Source organism: Vigna angularis, chromosome 3 (assembly GCF_016808095.1).
Source record: "Vigna angularis cultivar LongXiaoDou No.4 chromosome 3, ASM1680809v1, whole genome shotgun sequence".
In the NCBI taxonomy this organism is placed as follows: Eukaryota; Viridiplantae; Streptophyta; class Magnoliopsida; order Fabales; family Fabaceae; genus Vigna; species Vigna angularis.
Genome location: NC_068972.1, coordinates 29,254,369 through 29,272,476, shown reverse-complemented (window position 1 = coordinate 29,272,476; position 18,108 = coordinate 29,254,369). Strand labels below are relative to the sequence as shown.

Sequence of the window (18,108 nt, the reverse complement as noted above, 5' to 3'; positions counted from 1 at the left end):
TTTTTTAAAATAAGATTCATCATTAATTATCTAAATATTACTATTTAATTGATTATTGTCTTAAATTTTCAAATCAATTAATGTGAATTTTTAATTTATTTATTGGTGTTCTCATTGTTAACCAAAGTATAGTCCAAAATATTATTATGTCTAATCGTGTTTGTTTTTTTTGCCTCCTTACTAAGTAAAAAACTAATTAACAAAAGTAAAGTCTTGACTAATTCTTGTTATAATTTTTATCTTTAATCAAAGTAAAATCTCAATTCAAATTGAAAACCTTTTGACTGGTTATTAGTATGCATGTAGATTAAAAACACCACACTAATTAGCTACAATATAAAAATTATTACTTTCACTTGATTTTGAGACAATTTTTTTTATAAACATAAAACAAAACAATAATCAAGAGAACTTACAACTTATTCCATTCTAACCTCAAAATCCATTAAGGAATTGCAGTAGAATCAATCCTAGAGCCTTAACACTCCATGGATGGGGTAGTATACATCATGAATGACTGACAAAGTGAAAAAATGAAAGAAAAAGTGAAAAAGGGAGTGAAAAAGAGTGTTAAGACAAGATCGTTTAGAGAATAGACTGTTTTAAAGAAAATATCTCAGTAAAAAAGTTGTTTTAAAGAAATAATGTTTAAGAAAGAAATATTTTGTAACTTCTGTTTTAAATGAAATCAAGCTTATGAATAATGTTTTCTAGACTGAATTCTCTTATGAACTAGAGTTATGAACAACGTCTAAGAAAAGAAAGCGTCTCTCTTTGAAATCAAATAATAGATTATACGAGTAACAGGCTAGAGTTTTATGAACAAGAAAGTCTATCTCAAGCTGAAAGAAATTTTTTAATACAAGTGTTATCTCAAGCAAAGCATCTTAAGAATACATCGTCTAATGTATGACCGCTAAATGCTACTTTCACAAATAGCCTTTGAAGAAGCATCTAATGTTTGTGCCAACTGATGACTATACATGTTATATGTTTTACCAAATGATGCATTTATGAATGACATGAAAAATGATAAAATGTTTTAAACACACAATATCATATAATGCTCATCAACATTCAAAATATTTATTGCATGTACGATAGTGCTTGTATATTTTGTTCCTGATATTTGTACTGATCACTAAAGTAGAAAGATATGATTAGAATCACTGCACCCAAGAAAAAGACGTTGTGAGAGATGAAGAACATTTTGGAAATGTTTCCCTTGAAGCCTTTTACTCTGTCACCTCATAAATGTTCATTTTTGCTAAAGGCTATGATAAAGCTCTAAACCTCTACAAAGTAGACTAAAGTCTGACTTCCAACCTAAAGGCTACTAGCTCTCTTGAAGTCAACTTCCTTGTCTAACAGTCATCCTTTAAGAAAAGCTATACATAGACAAAAGCTTGAAGAGAAGACAAGAGTGTTGAGATTGTTGATAGGGGGAGCACATGTTTAGTTTAACCCACAATCTCAGTGATATCTGAGCTTTTGATGATGACAACACATAATTCACTACAAGAAAATAGCCAGTTACCGGCAGATCATTATATATGGATTAAAATCGGTATGTAATAAATGTATTATATACAGATATTGGGAAATCCGTTATATACAGATAAATCCGTATATAATGAAAAAAATATTTATATACGAAAAATCCGTATATAATTGCCGTATGTAAGGTTGACGCCTTTGAGCGTGAAGCTTCCTAGGGATGGATTCGTATCCAATATCCATGTGTAAGCTGATAAAAGTTTACCTGTTGATATTATACACGAATTTTGGAAAAAAATCAAATAAAAATTAAATTGAAAGCTGCGTAAAAGATAAAAAAGAAGCGATCTCCAAAATTTCCCCCCTCTCACTCTCGAAAAAAAGACCAAGCTCATTGGTTGCTTTCTCCCTATCTCTATTCAACTCTACCAGCTTCTCCCTCTTCTTCACTTCTTCACTGCACTTCTTCACTACACTCTCTTCTCTGGAGCTATCAGTCCACCTCTCCGTTGGCGAGTCTTCGATGCAGTCAAACCCGCATTCCACCTCTCCGCTCATGAGCCTTCGGTTTTGTTCGAGGGTTTTTCCATGTCGTCACCAACGACAAACAATTGATTCTTTTGTTCCTTCATTTTCATAATACCTAGAAATCTTTAAAATCGAAAAAGGGTCAAACACGCGAACCCTAATCTGTGTTAATTTTTTTTTAATTGAGCCATTTTTGGTTCGTCTAGCGTAGTTGGATTCTGACGGGCATCGATATAGGCAGCTGTGTTGCGGTTTAAGTTAGGACAAATACAACTTGGTGTTGTGATACTGAAGGAACGAGTAAAAGGTATTTTTAATTTCCTTTTTTGCTTAGTTTAGTTGCAATGTTGTGATTGAGTGTAGACACGAGTTGACTATGTGATCTAAAAAGAAATGATAGGGAAGGTGGGGTTTGTGCATGTAGGTTAATATGTGAAATGTCCTTATGCTTTACATTCATTTGTCCTTAGTGTATTTGGGTCTGTTGGGTGTTGTTTCTCTATGCAGGTTATTTATGTTCTTGGTGATTTATTTGACTTATAAGTTATAGGTTGTTTTTCTTATTGTATGCTATTTTTCTTACATATGTGCATCTATCTAATATAATTGTGCAATTTTGGAAGACTGTTATGAATTGTTTGTCTTTATACTATCCTTGAGTTTGACAACATTGCTTTCTTACATACTTTTGTTATATACAAACATATGTATTTGTTTGATAAAATTTTTCATTCTTTCTTATTATTATATGCATTTTGGTATTTGGTTATTAAATTTTTTATTCATAAGTTCTGTTTAATGATCAGTATAACATATATAAATATGTTGTTTAAGTACTTCCTATGTATTGACACCATGTAACTCCATGAACAGGAGTCTTGGGTCTGCTCTATAGTTGCTTAAGTACATCATTCTCTGCACCTAAGTGATCAAGGTCTTCCCATTATTAAAATATTAAATTACTTTGTATAAAGATTTTATCCAGTTTAATCATGCTAAGCTTCATTGTTCTAGCTTAGTTTAGTGCATTTATACTTCCTTATATTTGTTTCAGTGTTGCTTAAGCTTTTGAAACAATGAAACCTCATTTTGGTGGTGTGATGGAGTGATTTTCTACATTTTTGGCCATAAGAAAGGTCTGATTTTGAATGGTGTTAACAATATTTTTGATCTCCAGAAACGAAACCAAAATCTTGTTGATGGATTGGCAAGTGTACCAAATCGCACAAGTAATATAAAATGGTAAGATCAAGTATCGTATTCCTGAAGACTCTCGGCACTAAACAGTTGTGTGATAACTCAATTAATTAAGACTTAAATAAAACGAGATTGTTGGCTTCAAATGCAAAGACATAAAATTAAATATGAATGCAAATTGATCAATAGCAGAGTAACACAGAGATTAACGAAGGTTGTTTATAAAACGAGATGATTATGTTGTTAGGGTTTGATTTCACCAAGTTTACTCTCATGTATATAAGAATTCTTATTTTTACATTAATATTAATGTCACTTACTAAATTACTTAGAACCCGATCCCTCGGCGCAATAAGCCTGCCTTAATTCCTAGTTCGTGCAATTCCTAGCATTCCTAAAAAATGAAGTCTGAAGATCAAGAGTTTAAGAAGACCAAATACTTATACCCTCATCCTTGAGAAATATTACCCTTGGGAGAATTCAACAAAAACCTGAATTGTAAGAAACCTCCCGACACTCATACAATTCATAAATCATGCTACTAAATGAGTTAAATAGAGCAAGCATTGAAACAGATGAATTCCCTAATAATTAATGAAAAAGCATATAAATTAAGAATGAATTCAAATACATGAGAGTTCACAAGGTTACATCATCCCCCAAAAACAAATAGAGTTTAGTTCCCCATAGACATGGAGAAACTATATGAATAATGGAAAAGCATGAGATAGTGAAACCCTAAGAGTAGAAGAGGAAGCTCCCGCCTCCAGATCTGCCTTTAGAGAGTAGAAGAGTGTGCTGTTGTGTTGCTCCAGCTAGAGATACCAAACCTAGAGCGCCTGGTCCTTTAATAGAGTCTGAAAAGAGTAGAAACAGGGCCCGGTCCAAAAGAGTCGAAACAGAGCAAGAACTGAGCCTGACTCACGATTTCCGTAGGGCTTGAGCCTCTAGTTTGCACGCCCAGGTTTCGGGGTCTAACGCCCGGGCGGCCTAGGAGGGCGGCTGGGCGGCGAACGTCAATTTTCTGCGCCTGAGCTTCTCTGCAAGGCGCCCAAGCTTCTTACTGTTCTTCCTTCAAGTGCTTTTCCAGGCCTTTCTGAGCTCTAACTCCTTAGCACTTCATCTCTGCTTCCTATCTTAACTCATTTTCTATCAAAACAAAGAGAATTAATCATAAAATCATCAAATTCAACCTCAACTCTCTTATTCACAAAACTAAAGCAAAAACATGAGTTAAAGAAAGTTTCTAAGTCAAAAGGGGTGCATTTAATATCAAAATTACATCACAGATAACGGTATTTTAAACCATTATCAAATGGTAACCTTTCTATGTGTTTTGACAGTTTCAATAAGCCTAAAATAATGTTTAAAGGATGCTAGCAAAGTTCAATTAGTGATATTTTGACTTAAGTGCAGAATTGTCGTCTATACCATCACATTTTGAGTTAGAATTGGAAATGAAGTAGTGAATATGTGTTGCAAGTGCTTTTTAACTCATTTAAGAGTTTTGACACATCTAAAATCAGTAAACAAAGTTTCCTAAAAGGTTAGTAGCGAGTTTGAACCACTTTTATGCAAAATTAGTGTCAAAGCACCAAAATAAAGTTACTTTTCTGGTGTAGATTGCTTTGTCAACCACTGATTGTGGCTGGATGAGAGAGTTTTAAGGGTAGTTCTTTGTTTGGGAAATAGTTTTTGAATGGTGAGTGGTGTGTAGCAGCCTAGTTCGTACAAAGTTTTTCTTTGGTGTTAGGAGTCTAGGTTGTATTGATTTTAATATTGGTCTCAAGTGTAGTGTTGTCCAGTCTGTTAATGATTTTTGAGTGTGTGAGAGTCAGGTGCATTGTCTTGTGAATAAGTCGTGAGTTGAGTGGAGTGTTAAGGTAGGATATAATGAGTATTCCAAGGGTTGTTTCTGCAGCTTTGACTGTCCAGTTTGGCACCATAAGTATCCATTATGGTGAGTGGTGCAAGGGTGTTTCCTACAACTTTTATAGCTTGTGCTAGTTAGCATTAGAATGGTCCAACATGGTGAGCATTTCTTGCTTGTTCTTGTAGCTTTCAATACTATCCAATTTAGCACTGTAGTGGTCCAATGTGGTCAAGGTTTTAGGCATGTTGTTGCATCGTTGACTTTGTCTAGTTAGTGTGGGAGGTGGCTTGGGGTTAAAATGTTTAATGTAGGTCCATTTGTTATATGTTTAAGTGGCCGGTGTGTTTCTTGACTTTGTGTAGTTGGCTGCTAGTGAATGAGTGAGCACCAAGTTGTTTGAAATTGTATGTGTTATCCTTCTCCACAGGATTTGGTTGCTCTTTTATTTACTTGTGTTTGGCTAAGAGGCTGATGATGATTGCTACAACTAGTTGTTGTTTTATTTGACTATACTTCACTGAGAGGTTGATGATGATTGTTGTAGTTGGTTGTTGATGATTAATTGTAGTTGGTTGAATGATAAGATATCATACATAAAGGGTCTAGTTAAATGCTACACTAGAATCCAATAGTGACAAAAGTTGTGTTAATGGTTCAAGAGCAGAAGTTTCTGATTGGTCCCATCTTAATGGTTCCTGTTTATGCCTTAGAATCGGTAAGGGAGACTAAGTTAATGCCAAACATTGTGTGTTTTTCTGTTTATATAGCATCTTTTACTTGGGTTTATTAATTCATACAAGTGAAGACCGTTGTTGGTTGTGTTTTTTTATTCCACTTGCAACTGTTCTAATTTTTTCTAAACTTTTGTTGATACCTCATTTGATATATGGGAACTTACCTATCGGTGCATGTTGTTTGGATAGATTTTGTGCTTCACTGTCGTTTACATAAATAACTAATTGTACATTTTTCAATGATTCAAGAATTTATGTGAGTGTCAAAAACAATCAGACTAAAATAATGTTTTTCACTGCTTCATATTTTATTTGCATCTTTGTAATTTTTTTTCCTTTTCTATTTTGAGAACCTTTAATTATCTAATAGTGATTTCTATGATATCTAAATTCAATAATTGACACTGAAGCTAGAATTTCCTTCTTTTAAGTAGATAATACTCAGATTTTTGTTTGTGTGATGTGATAATATAATTTCAGAGAAGCTTTGGGTTTAATTTTCCAGGAATTTATTAATATGTCTGCTATGTGTGTGTTATCCAACCATGGACGTTTTTCTTTTGGTTTCCTTTTAGCATGATTGTAATAGTAAGTTAGAAAGTTCTGATGGTTTTATATGCAGTTTTTGTCACTATTGGATTCCAGTTTTATTCTGGGCATAGTTTTATATCAATTATACTTAATATTTGTTTCTTACTTCAGTTGGATATTTTTTTTATTTGTGGGCATTGCTTTTTGAATTTATATGATGCAAGTCAATTGCATCCTTAACGTCTAACATATTTGAGAGCTATTTTCATTTTCATTTTTAGTGACAAAACAACATTGCAGGCTCTGAAGGCTCTGAAGGCTCTGAAGGCTAGTGATTGGCATATTGAAGGAGCATTTGATTTCTTTTATAGCCAACCCCAACTTAAAACATTTAGTGAGTAACAAGTAAATTAGGCTACATAGTTGTTATTTTGAAAAGCATGAATGTTTCCTCCATATTATTTGCTTCTAATTTTATATAATTGCTTCTGTTTTTATTTGTCAAGTTAGTTTGCAAATGTATGCTTATGCAACTGTACCTAAAATATAATGAGGGTTATTTAGTTCTTTAAATATTGATTTTTTGTATTAAAATTGTTTAGCAAAACAATTAAACACATCAACCACTGTCTAGCATAATTTGATTTTTCTTTAACTATGTTTGGTTGTAGTTAAAGTTTTAGCTCAACATATGAGCTTTAAACAACGTTGTAGGTTGGTCAATAGTTTTTTCTTTAACTATATTCAAAGCTTAAAACAATATTATACATAGTGATTTACATGTACAAAAAAAATAGTAAGATAGAGACATGTAGAAAAACATTGCAAGATAGAGAGAAGAGGACCTAAATTAATTTAGGTTATTCTTTAGGAAGCCATTTGATAAGGCACATGTCCTAATATAGAGACAGTATTTAACCATTGGCTAATTGTTTTATAATCGATTTATGTACAGAACATGAATCGTGCTCCACCGAATAGTTCATGGATGTACGATAGGTGTCATAGAGGAAGATGTGCTTTGAAAGAGTCTTTTATATTGGGTGTTGAAGAGCTTATAAGTAAAGCTTGTGAACAAGAACGTTATCGCAGAGATGAGGGTCTTCGATGTCCATGTTTAAAGTGCGATTGTACAAAGATTCTGCACGAAAGAGTTGTAAAGGTTCACCTCTACAGGAACGGTTTCAAGCCTAATTATTTCATTTGGAAGGATCATGGGGAAAGAATGCTAGAAGATGATGTAGAGAATCATGAAAGTTGGATGGGTGTAGAGACGGAAGGTGGTCCAACTAATCAATTTATGACAATGGAAGACATGGTGCATGATGCTCTTAGGCGAAAAGAGCCGTTCCAAACATCTACTTCAGATAACATTGAAGAGGATCCGAATGAAGAAACACAAAGGTTTTATAATCTTTTGTTGGATACAAACCAGCCATTGTATGAAGGAGCATCAGACTCGAAATTATCAATGTGTGTCAGGCTATTAGCTTGCAAGTCGAATTGGAATATTCCTAACCAATGCATAGATTTTATTGCAAAAATGGTTATGGATGAAACACCCATCAAAGTAGGTTTGCCTAAAACATACTACAATGCAAAAAAGTGTGTATCAAAGTTGGGATTACAATCACAAAGGATTGATTGTTACGTGGATGGTTGCATGCTCTTTTATGATAACGAATATGGTAAGAATGACGGCGCGTTGCTTGAATGCAAATTTTGTGGAAAGCCAAGATATCAACCACGTAACACGGGAGCAACTACTACAAAACAAGTTCCTGTGAAATCAATGTTCTATTTGCCATTAATTCCTAGACTACAAAGAATGTATGCCTTAACACAAACTGCATGACAAATGACATGGCACTATCAGCACAGGTCGACAAATGGTGTTTTGCATCATCCATGCGATGGGAGGCTTGGAATAGCCTATGTAAGGCTTTTACGGAAAATGTGTTTTGAAGTTATCTTTGTTTTGTTCAAAAGAACGTTTAGCAAGGTGTCTTTCAACATAAGTTTTTTGATAATCTTTTAAGACTTTTAGTGTACCTTCTAAAAACATCTTTTGACACTCTTATTTATCAAGACATATTGAGCAGTGTGTCTATTCATGTATTGACGCATATAATAGGGAAACCATTTAGCAGTGTGTCTACTCATGTATTGGTGTGTTTTACTAAAGCTATTCTCAAGGTATTTAGATTTTACAAGGCTTCTTGATAAACCACTTATCTTTTGGTTGTATTGCTTTTCTAAAGATAACAATCTGTCATATGCTCATTTCTATTATTGCTATTTGTTAAATCGATTATGATTCGTCAATTGGTTTGAAGTCTCTAAACTTCTAAATTTTACACTTTAAACCTTGACTAATGATTTGTGATATGTTTAATCATATAATATATCTCATCATGTTTAATCTGTTGTGAATTTTAATTGAGATTATGAGTGATTAAATTGTTTTAAATTATTTCAAGCTATATCTACTTGGCTTTGATACCGTATATGAAATACTTTTATAGTACATTGCTTGAACATATCTAGATGATACATACTCTGTCATATCTTTGTTATGCATCTGTGATAATGAAATTGGATATGCATAATGATAGGGGGAGTATTGTATGCTCTTAAATACTGTTTCACATGTTAAAAGAGGGAGAAAATGATGAATTCATGTGAATATTATTGATAGGGAGAGCATAATTATATGTCCTAAATTTGGTTGATGCATCTCTATTTGCTTTATTATCTCTGTTTCAATTACAGTGAACAACATTTCCTTTTATGCTAATGCCCAAAGGGTGGGAAGTAATTGAAGTAATTGAATTGTGTTACTGAGATAATTGAACTGTGTTTGATTGTGAGTTGTACAACATGGTTTTATTAATCATGGTTGTGCATCATAAAAAAAGTGGGAGATTGTTGATAGAGCACTGTGATAGTTGAACCCAAGCCCTGTGACTTTGGTTTTTGATGATGACAACACATTGATAATAAAAATACATGAATATGTACTGTGTTATATGTCACATGTTGTATGTGCTTATGCTTATTGTGAAATATGCACATATTATGATTGTCACATGTGTTGAAGATAAAATGTGTTGAATGATGCATATTGTGTTAGTAAAGTGATTATATTGGTGTACTCATACTATATGTTTTGATTTTATGGAATTCACATGCACAAAAGCATATCTGAATGACTAAATTGACTAGAGTGGTGTGATAATCAATTCAGGTCATCAGACAACTTGTGTTTTTAAACTAAGGTAAAATAACTTGTTTTAAATCGATTATATTAGTTGGTGAATCGATTAAAACACGTGTGTTTGCACATATCTTTTTCAAGTGTGCTGTGATGTGAATTAGAAAGAAAAGTTTTAAAAAATATGCTCAGTTTTGAAGCTTAATCGATTACATGGATTTTGTATTCAATTAAGTCTGTTATTGATTTGAAAACTATTTCATGCTTGTCATAACTGTTTCAACGGTCATATTTTTAAATGTGTTGACCAAACATTAAATGGAAATCGATTGCATTAATTGTGTATTTAATTATGGAGATTAGTTAGTTATAAATCTGTTACAAGTGTTTAATGTAACCTATTAGATTAAAATGGTAATCGATTAAATTGCGTTTGAAATGACTAAAACTATATTTAGACGCTTTGAATTGATTTTTGTAAGACAATCGAGATTAACATTTTAATATCTGATTCAGATTGTTGAAAGGTGTTAAAATAGAATGACTCAAATTCTCACACCAAGAGGGGGGTGAATTGGTGAAGTATAAAATTTAAAACTTTCAAAATCTATTTCACCAAAAAAGATGCCTTTATACTTTTCTTGAAACGCAAGTTAAAAGATTTTCAATGTAGCGGAAAATTAATCGAATGCGTATAAAGTATAATCGATTGAATGTAAAAGTGTAAGGATAAGAAATATCAAACGCTGAGTTTTTATACTTGTTTGGCCAAGCCTACATCCAGTGTCCTTCCAACCACAGGAAGCCAATGCACTATAATGATCAAGGTTTTTACAATAAGGTTTTTATAGAGACCTCACGTCAAAAATATATAACACCTCTCTAACCCTGATGACAAATTTATGAACATCGAAAACGGCGCCACAAACTTGTTTAACAATCGGCAAGTGTGACCGAATCGTATCAAGGAATAAACTTGGTAAGACCAAGTATCGTTTTCCCAAAGGACTCACGGCCTAGTTAGTTATCTGATTTGTTGATTATTTAAGACTTGTGAACGATTGATTGTAGGTTTAAATGCAAAAGACAGTAATTAAACATGTATGCATGAATGTGATCAATGGCAAAAAGAGTAAAACAAACACAGAATGAATTATATGGATGAATATGTTGTTGGGGTTATCAATTTCATCTTATCCACTCTCATATACTTTAGGAATTCATCAATCTTTTCATCAATGTTAATGCCACTCTCTAAATCACCTTGTCGAGAAGGCCTATCCTTAATTACGAGTTCATACAATTCCTAGCATTCCTAGTAATTAGCTCTAAAGTGCAGGAGCTTAAAGGCAACCAATATACTATTGGGAGAAATTCCCCGGATCTAGACTTCCCCGTACGTTCCCATATCGACAAAATCAATAATCATGACATCGAATGAGTTAAACAATGCATGCTTTGAGCAAAGAGGAAAAACCCTAACTAATGATGAAAGAAAGCATGTATCTCAAATAAGATGTTTAAACACAAATTCCATATATGAGAGTTTTTCAAATTTAAGCATGAAAATAACAGTTTTTCAACTGTTATCACAACCCCAAACTTAGAACTTTGCTTGTCCTCAAGCAAACAAAATGTAACTCAATCTTCTACCAATCTGTACAATGGTTCACTCATTCAAAAATCCCCTTTTCAAGATAAGTAAAAACTTCAATTAAACTCATGACAAAGATTTCAATCAAGACGTGCACATGCTTTGGGTGTTCACTAAATCACTTAATATCCAACAAATGCTATTTTTCATGAATGATCAATCAACTAAGCAAAGATGTTTATGTGCTCATGGAATCTTTCCTCACTAGGTAAAGTATTTCTCTCAAACACAAGTGTATAAGAGGTCATCACTCATTCACTCTACTATCACAATGTCACATGAATTGACTTTGCCTTTCATTTAACCACAATCAAATAAATTCACAAGCATGCATCATCACAAGGACTTTCAATGGCTTATAATGTGGCTGGGCTAATAAGAAAATTGGTTTTTCTAGATCACAAAACCCTTGAGTTAAGAGAATCATATAAACACAATCATTCTTATTTATTCCCAACTTTCTTTTGCATTGAGCTTTGCTTTTTCTTTCCTTTTCTTTTCTTTCTCTTTTCACATACTTAATTCTTAGCTCTTAGCTCAATGCTTTCAATTTCCCTTTTTATTTTCCAACAACCCCAAACTTGAACATTTATCAATACCACATAATATTTTCTACTTAACTCAAGGTAAAGCTCTCAACAAGGGTTTTAAATTTATGTTCAAGGCTAATGGTTCAAATGATAGAACACATAGTGTTCTCTTTTGTGGCTCATTTCATGCAATTTGGCTAATATAAGGGTTTCCAACAAACGGCCTTGATCATGTAATGCAAACAAGCAAGTAATTCAATCATAGAAAACCTGGGCAAAGTTATTCATGCTTCCAAAGTAATAACTTCAAAGTAATAACTCTGGAGCTCAAAACCTCACATAAAAGCTCATTCACAGTTGACATACACATCCTGCTTAATATCACAATCACAATCATAATAACTTGCATTTGTTCACAAAGCTTGTGAACCACCTGTATAAGCATGTAATATGCATATCTCAAAATCAATCCAGATCAAGGCATCAGTCAAGCATTACTTATCAAACAATCACAATTATCAGCAAACCATCATAACAGATAAAGTTTTAGTTGAGTACATCAAACCCTAAACTAAAAACAAATAAATAAGACAAATCCTGCTTTAGTGCTTTGAAAAAAAAAACTCAGCCCCATCAATGATGCTCTCTCCCAACCCTAAACTTAGATGAACAACAAGTAAGAAAGTGAGTGGAAAAGAAATTTTCTCAAAAGGGTTGAGGGAAAAGTTGTAGAAAACTTTGGAAAAGTATGCAGGAGTGTGTGTACAGAGAAGAATCTAAAAGAGAGTCCAAGGCACAGCTTAGGGTATAAAAATACCCCTAATGGGCTCGGGTCCCGCTGAGGGGAAACCCAAGCCCCTTCTGCGACACTACCGCTCAGCGGTAGTTTGCCGCTCAGCGACACTTCTGGGAAGTGCTCTCCTTCTTAGATTGACCTAGATGCGTCCTAAACATACCCCTCACTAGCTCCCTGCAATAAAATTCTCAAATCACTCATGCACAACCCTATTATGCAACTAAAGCAGGATAAAAAACAAACAATACAGATAAAATCAATCAACTGGGTTTCCTCCCAAGTAGCGCTTGTTTAACGTCACGAGCCTGAACCAAATTCCTCCAGCACCCTTCAGTAGATGCAAATCTTTCTTACCAACACCCATCAGTAGATGTATACAAACATAGTATCCTTCAGTAGATACTCTTCCGCCTAACATCCATCAGTAGATGTAAACCCTGTAACAAACTTATAACAAAAACAAAAATACCCAAAAGTTCAAAATTACATCACCAAACCAAAAATTAAAAGTTCTTAAATCACTGGGTTGCCTCCCAGCAAGCGCTCTTTTAACGTCACTAGCTTGACCCAATAAAGCTCATGTTCCATCTTCTTTTTCTTCTTTCTACTGAACTTCTTCAGAAATTTGATCAAACCAGGAACCTGTTGCAATGTCTCAATCATAGGAACTTTAATCTCCAATTTCTTGAAGATTTCCATAAAGCGCTCAAATTCCTTCTTCCTATGATACTTCTTTGGATGGGGACGAGGTTTTTCATATGATTCTTTCTTTTTTCCTCTCGTCCTCTTTCTCTTTTCTCTCACTTTCTTTTTTTCTTTTCTTTTTCTACTCACCTTCTCAATCTTCACACAAATTTTCTCTTCTTCTTTCTCTTCTCTCTCTTTTCTCTCTTCTTTTTCCAACTCAACTTTTTCAACATTTACACTCACTAGCTCTTGACACTCTTCCCTGGGTTAACCTCAGTATTAGCCCCAAAATCCGTGTTAGGCATTTCTTCCAACTGCTTGGTAATCTGCCCCATTTGAATCTTCAAGTTCTTAATAGCAGCTTCAGTGCTCTTTTGAGAAGATTCAGTTTTCTGTATAAATTGCTGAAGAGTTTCTTCCATCCTTATTGATCTTTCATTAATTATAGAAATCTGTTGCCATAAGGTTGGTTGTTGTTGTTGCTTGTTAAATTGCCCAGTTTGTCCAGCTTGCCCACTTTGTCCTTGACCAATACTTGGGTGTGGTTTCCACCCTTGATTGAAATTCTCCTGACTGTATGGAAATTGATTGGCCATGAAGTTAACATCCTCTAAAGCTTCTGCTGGAAAGGCGCATTGACCATTGATATGATCACCTCCACATAATTCACACAACTGTGATTGAACCTGTGCAACAGTCTTTAACTCTTTTGGCAGTTGTTCAAGTATCTTTGTGAGATTCTCCAATTGTTGAGTTATTAACTTGTTCTGAGCTATCAAGGCATAATTGGATTGCAACTGTAGAACTCCTTTTTGTTGAATAGGAGCTCCTCTTTCACTGTTCCACTTATTGTCATTAGTAGTCATGTTTTCAATTATTTCTGTGGCTTCCTCTAGAGTCTTCCATTTGATATTGCCTCCAGCTGAGGCGTCAAGCATCATCATGGTTTGTGAACCAAGACCTCCAAGGAAGATTAGGACTACTTCTCCTTCGTCAAATCCATGCGTGGGAGTTTTTCTTAATAGGCTTTTGTACCTGTCCCATGCGTGACCTAGTGTTTCCTCCATGCCTTGTCTAAATGAAGAGATCTCTTGCTTCCCTTTGTTGATTTTAAAGCTTTGTTGCTGCCATTGTTGTTGTGGTTGGTTCTCAAATTGTCCGGCAGCTTGCCAAAATTGGCTTTGATCCATGCTTGAGTCAGGTTCCCACCAGTGGTTGAGATTACTTTGGTAGAATTGAGTGCCCATATAGTTAAATTCTTGACCAAATTGCATTCTGCAGACATTAGGCACAAAACCCTAAAAACAATTGTTAGCACAAAAAGATATAAAAGAAGATATTAGATCAGAGATAAGAAGATAAAATAAAAACAGAAAACAGAAAAATAAAATAAAATAAAATAAAATAATAACCAAAAAATAAAATAAAATAAAATAAAATAAAAATTGAAAAATATAAACAGAAAATAAAAATTCGAAATTTAAATTAAAAATTCAAAAACAAGTCAAAGATAATCAATAATCAAACAAATAAACTAGTTAAACCACGAGTCCCCGGCAACGGCGCCAAAAACTTGATGACAAATTTATGAACACCGAAAACGGCGCCACAAACTTGTTTAACAATCGGCAAGTGTGACCGAATCGTATCATGTAATAAACTCGGTAAGACCAAGTATCGTTTTCCCAAAGGAGTCACGGCCTAGTTAGTTATATGATTTGTTGTTTATTTAAGACTTGTGAACGATTGATTGTAGGTTTAAATGCAAAAGACAGTAATTAAACATGTATGCATGAATGTGATCAATGGCAAAAAGAGTAAAACAAACACGGAATGAATTATATGGATGAGTATGTTGTTGGGGTTATCAATTTCATCTTATCCACTCTCATATACTTTAGGAATTCATCAATCTTTTCATCAATGTTAATGCCACTCTCTAAATCACCTTGTCGAGAAGGCCTATCCTTAATTACGAGTTCATACAATTCCTAGCATTCCTAGTAATTAGCTCTAAAGTGCAGGAGCTTAAAGGCAACCAATATACTATTGGGAGAAATTCCCCGGATCTAGACTTCCCCGTACGTTCCCATATCGACAAAATCAATAATCATGACATCGAATGAGTTAAACAATGCATGCTTTGAGCAAAGAGGAAAAACCCTAACTAATGATGAAAGAAAGCATGTATCTCAAATAAGATGTTTAAACACAAATTCCATATATGAGAGTTTTTCAAATTAAACTCATGACAAAGATTTCAATCAAGACGTGCACATGCTTTGGGTGTTCACTAAATCACTTCTTTCACCAAATTCGCCTTAAAACCTGCATAAAACACTGAAATCAAGCATAAACCTGTCCAGCTCTCTTATTTCTAAAAATATAACCAAAAACATGATTTCAAGCTAGTTTCTAAGTGTTAAAGGTTGCTTTTAGTATCAAATTTAAGCATGAAAATAACAGTTTTTCAACTGTTATCAAACCCTCTAATCAAAATATAGGTAGTACATAAACAGACTAGCACCAAGAATCTCCTCCCCTGCAGTCCAACCCCTTTGAGGCACCCTCAAAGTCAAGAATGCAACACATCCTTCTTCCTGTAATCACAACAGGGAACTCAACCCAATCTTCAGCAGATTGTAGAACCTGATATTGCAGTAGTGATAACGGTTGAAAAACCGTTATTTTTATGCTTAAAATTGATACCAAAAGCAACTTTTAAGACTTAGAAACTAGCTTGAACTCATATTTTTGCTTTAGTTTTGTGAATAAGAGAGTTGAAGGTGAATTTAATCGTATTGTGCAAGATTCCCTTGATTTTGTAGGCTAATTGAATGATTTGAAAGAAGAATTGAAGTACCGAATGATTGGAATGCTGAAAAGTCAACAAGAAACTAAAAAAGTCAACCAGTCAAACAGAATGCTGAAAAGTCTACCAGAATGTAGAAAAAGTTGCGACCGAGTGGCGCTGAGCGGTAATTTTGCGCTGAGCGGTAGTTTTCAGGTGCTAAAATCACCGCTGAGGGGCAAAAAACCAGCTGGGGGGAAAAATGGATCATGCGCTAGTACTGCTCAACGGTAAAATACCGTTGAGCGCCATTCTAAATGGGCTTGGACCGGTTTTCTGTTACTTTTATAGGCTTGGGCCTAATTTTCTGTATTTTTTAGGATAGTATATAAGCTTTAGGACGTCTTAGGGTTTGTATCTTTGGCTAGAGAAGACGTAAAACACACTTTTCACCCCTTAGGGGTAGAATTGGAGATGGTGACGACTCTCCTCTTCTCTTTCTAGGGTTTTTCTATCTCTTCCATTCTTTCATTGTAATCAATGTAATCTTTTGAAGCTCTCATATATGGAATTTTGTGTTTAAACATCATATTTATGATACATGCTTTCTTTCATCATTAGTTAGGGTTTTTCTTCTTTGCTCAAAGCATGCATTGTTTAACTCATTCGATGTCATGATTATTCGTTTATTGATATGGACACGTACGGTAAAATCTAGATCCGGGGAAACACTCCCAACAGTAGTATAAACCTAGACATAGGAATATGATGGTTGGTTGCCATTAAGCTTCCGTTCACTATAATGCATGCTTAATTGCTAGGGAGACAAGACATTGTAAACTAGTGATTATGATTAGGCTTTCTTCGCCGAGACATCGGGTTTAAGGTAAATTAGAGAGTGGGATTAACATTGATGAAAAGAATGATGAATTCCTAAATATATGAGAGTGGATAAGATGAAATTGATTACCCCAACAACATACTCATCCATATAATCGTTCCAAGTGTTTGTGTTCTTCTTTCCATTGATCAAAACTCATGCATACATGTTTACTTTTTGTCTTTTGCATTTGAAACCTCAAGAATTGGATTATTTTCACAAGTCTTAAATAATCAAGAAGTCATATAACTAACTAGGCCGTGAGTCCTTTGGGAGAACGATACTTGGTCTTACCAAGTTTATTACTTGATACGATTAGGTCACACATGCCGAGGTTACAAGTTTTTGGCGTCGTTTTCAGTGTTCAAAAATTTGTCATCAAGTTTTTGACGCCGTTGTCGGGGACTCGTGGTTTAACTAGTTTATTTATGTAATTATTGATTATCTTTGACTTGTTTTTGAATTTTGAATTTTAAATTTTGAATTTTGAATTTCTGTTTTTATTTTATCTTCTATCTTTCTATCTTTTATCTTCTTATCTCTTATTTTATATCTTCTCTATCTTTTTGTGCTAACAAATTTTTCTAGGGACTTGTTTTCTTGTGTATGCAGGAAGCAATTCAAACTAGAAGCAAGAAAACCTCGAAACCTCTTCTTGAAGGCTTAGACGAGAGTAGACGGAGGAGAAGAATCCGTACATCTAGAGAACTTTTCCCTCCTCCGGAAGATCTTTTACAACCTTCACCACAAGGTTCTCACCATGGCACTGAGGAGATGAAGAATAATAATGTTAGACGGACTCTTGTAGATTACACCAATGTGGTTGGCCCTCAACATTTTAACAACATAGCAATACCGAGGGTCAATGCAGCCAACATGGAGGTGAAACTGACATTGATCCAGCTGGTTAAGAGTAATCAATTTAATGGGTTGTCACATGAAAGCCCATATGAGCACATCACAACCTTCAATGAAATCTGCAATACAGTGAAGATAAATGGGGTGCCTGACGAAGCAATCAAACTTAGCTTTGGTTGAATTCTTTTCCAAAGGGGAGCTTTACAGAGTGGGAAGCTGTGGTGGCCAAGTTTTTGAATAAATACTTCCCACAATCCAAGGTAAATAAAGGAAAGCAAGTGATCTCATCTTTCAGGCAAGGCATGGAGGAATCACTAGGTCACGCATGCGACAGGTAC

The 18,108-nt window shown here is 34.3% G+C and overlaps 1 protein-coding gene across 3 annotated transcripts; it reads left to right on the top strand.

Annotated features, from left to right (window-relative positions):
* The first annotated feature begins 1,830 nt into the window (after positions 1-1,830).
* LOC108319222 (uncharacterized) lies at positions 1,831-8,522 on the top strand. 3 transcript variants are annotated; one of them, XM_052874235.1, is made up of 4 exons: positions 1,831-2,332; positions 3,203-3,267; positions 6,661-6,754; positions 7,316-8,522. In XM_052874235.1, exon 4 carries the CDS (start codon positions 7,319-7,321, stop codon positions 8,213-8,215), a length of 897 nt encoding a protein of 298 aa, XP_052730195.1. In that variant the 5' UTR covers positions 1,831-2,332; positions 3,203-3,267; positions 6,661-6,754; positions 7,316-7,318; the 3' UTR covers positions 8,216-8,522. The 3 variants fall into 3 exon arrangements, with proteins under 3 accessions (XP_052730195.1, XP_017405759.1, XP_017405760.1); XM_017550270.2 differs by lacking the exon at positions 3,203-3,267; XM_017550271.2 differs by lacking the exon at positions 3,203-3,267 and having other exon boundaries at positions 6,642-6,754.
* The last annotated feature ends 9,586 nt before the right edge of the window (positions 8,523-18,108 follow it).

Bases quoted from the DNA above. Each gene is read 5' to 3' on its own strand.
- LOC108319222 (XM_017550270.2), top strand. From the start codon at position 7,319: ATGAATCGTGCTCCACCGAATAGTTCATGGATGTACGATAGGTGTCAT.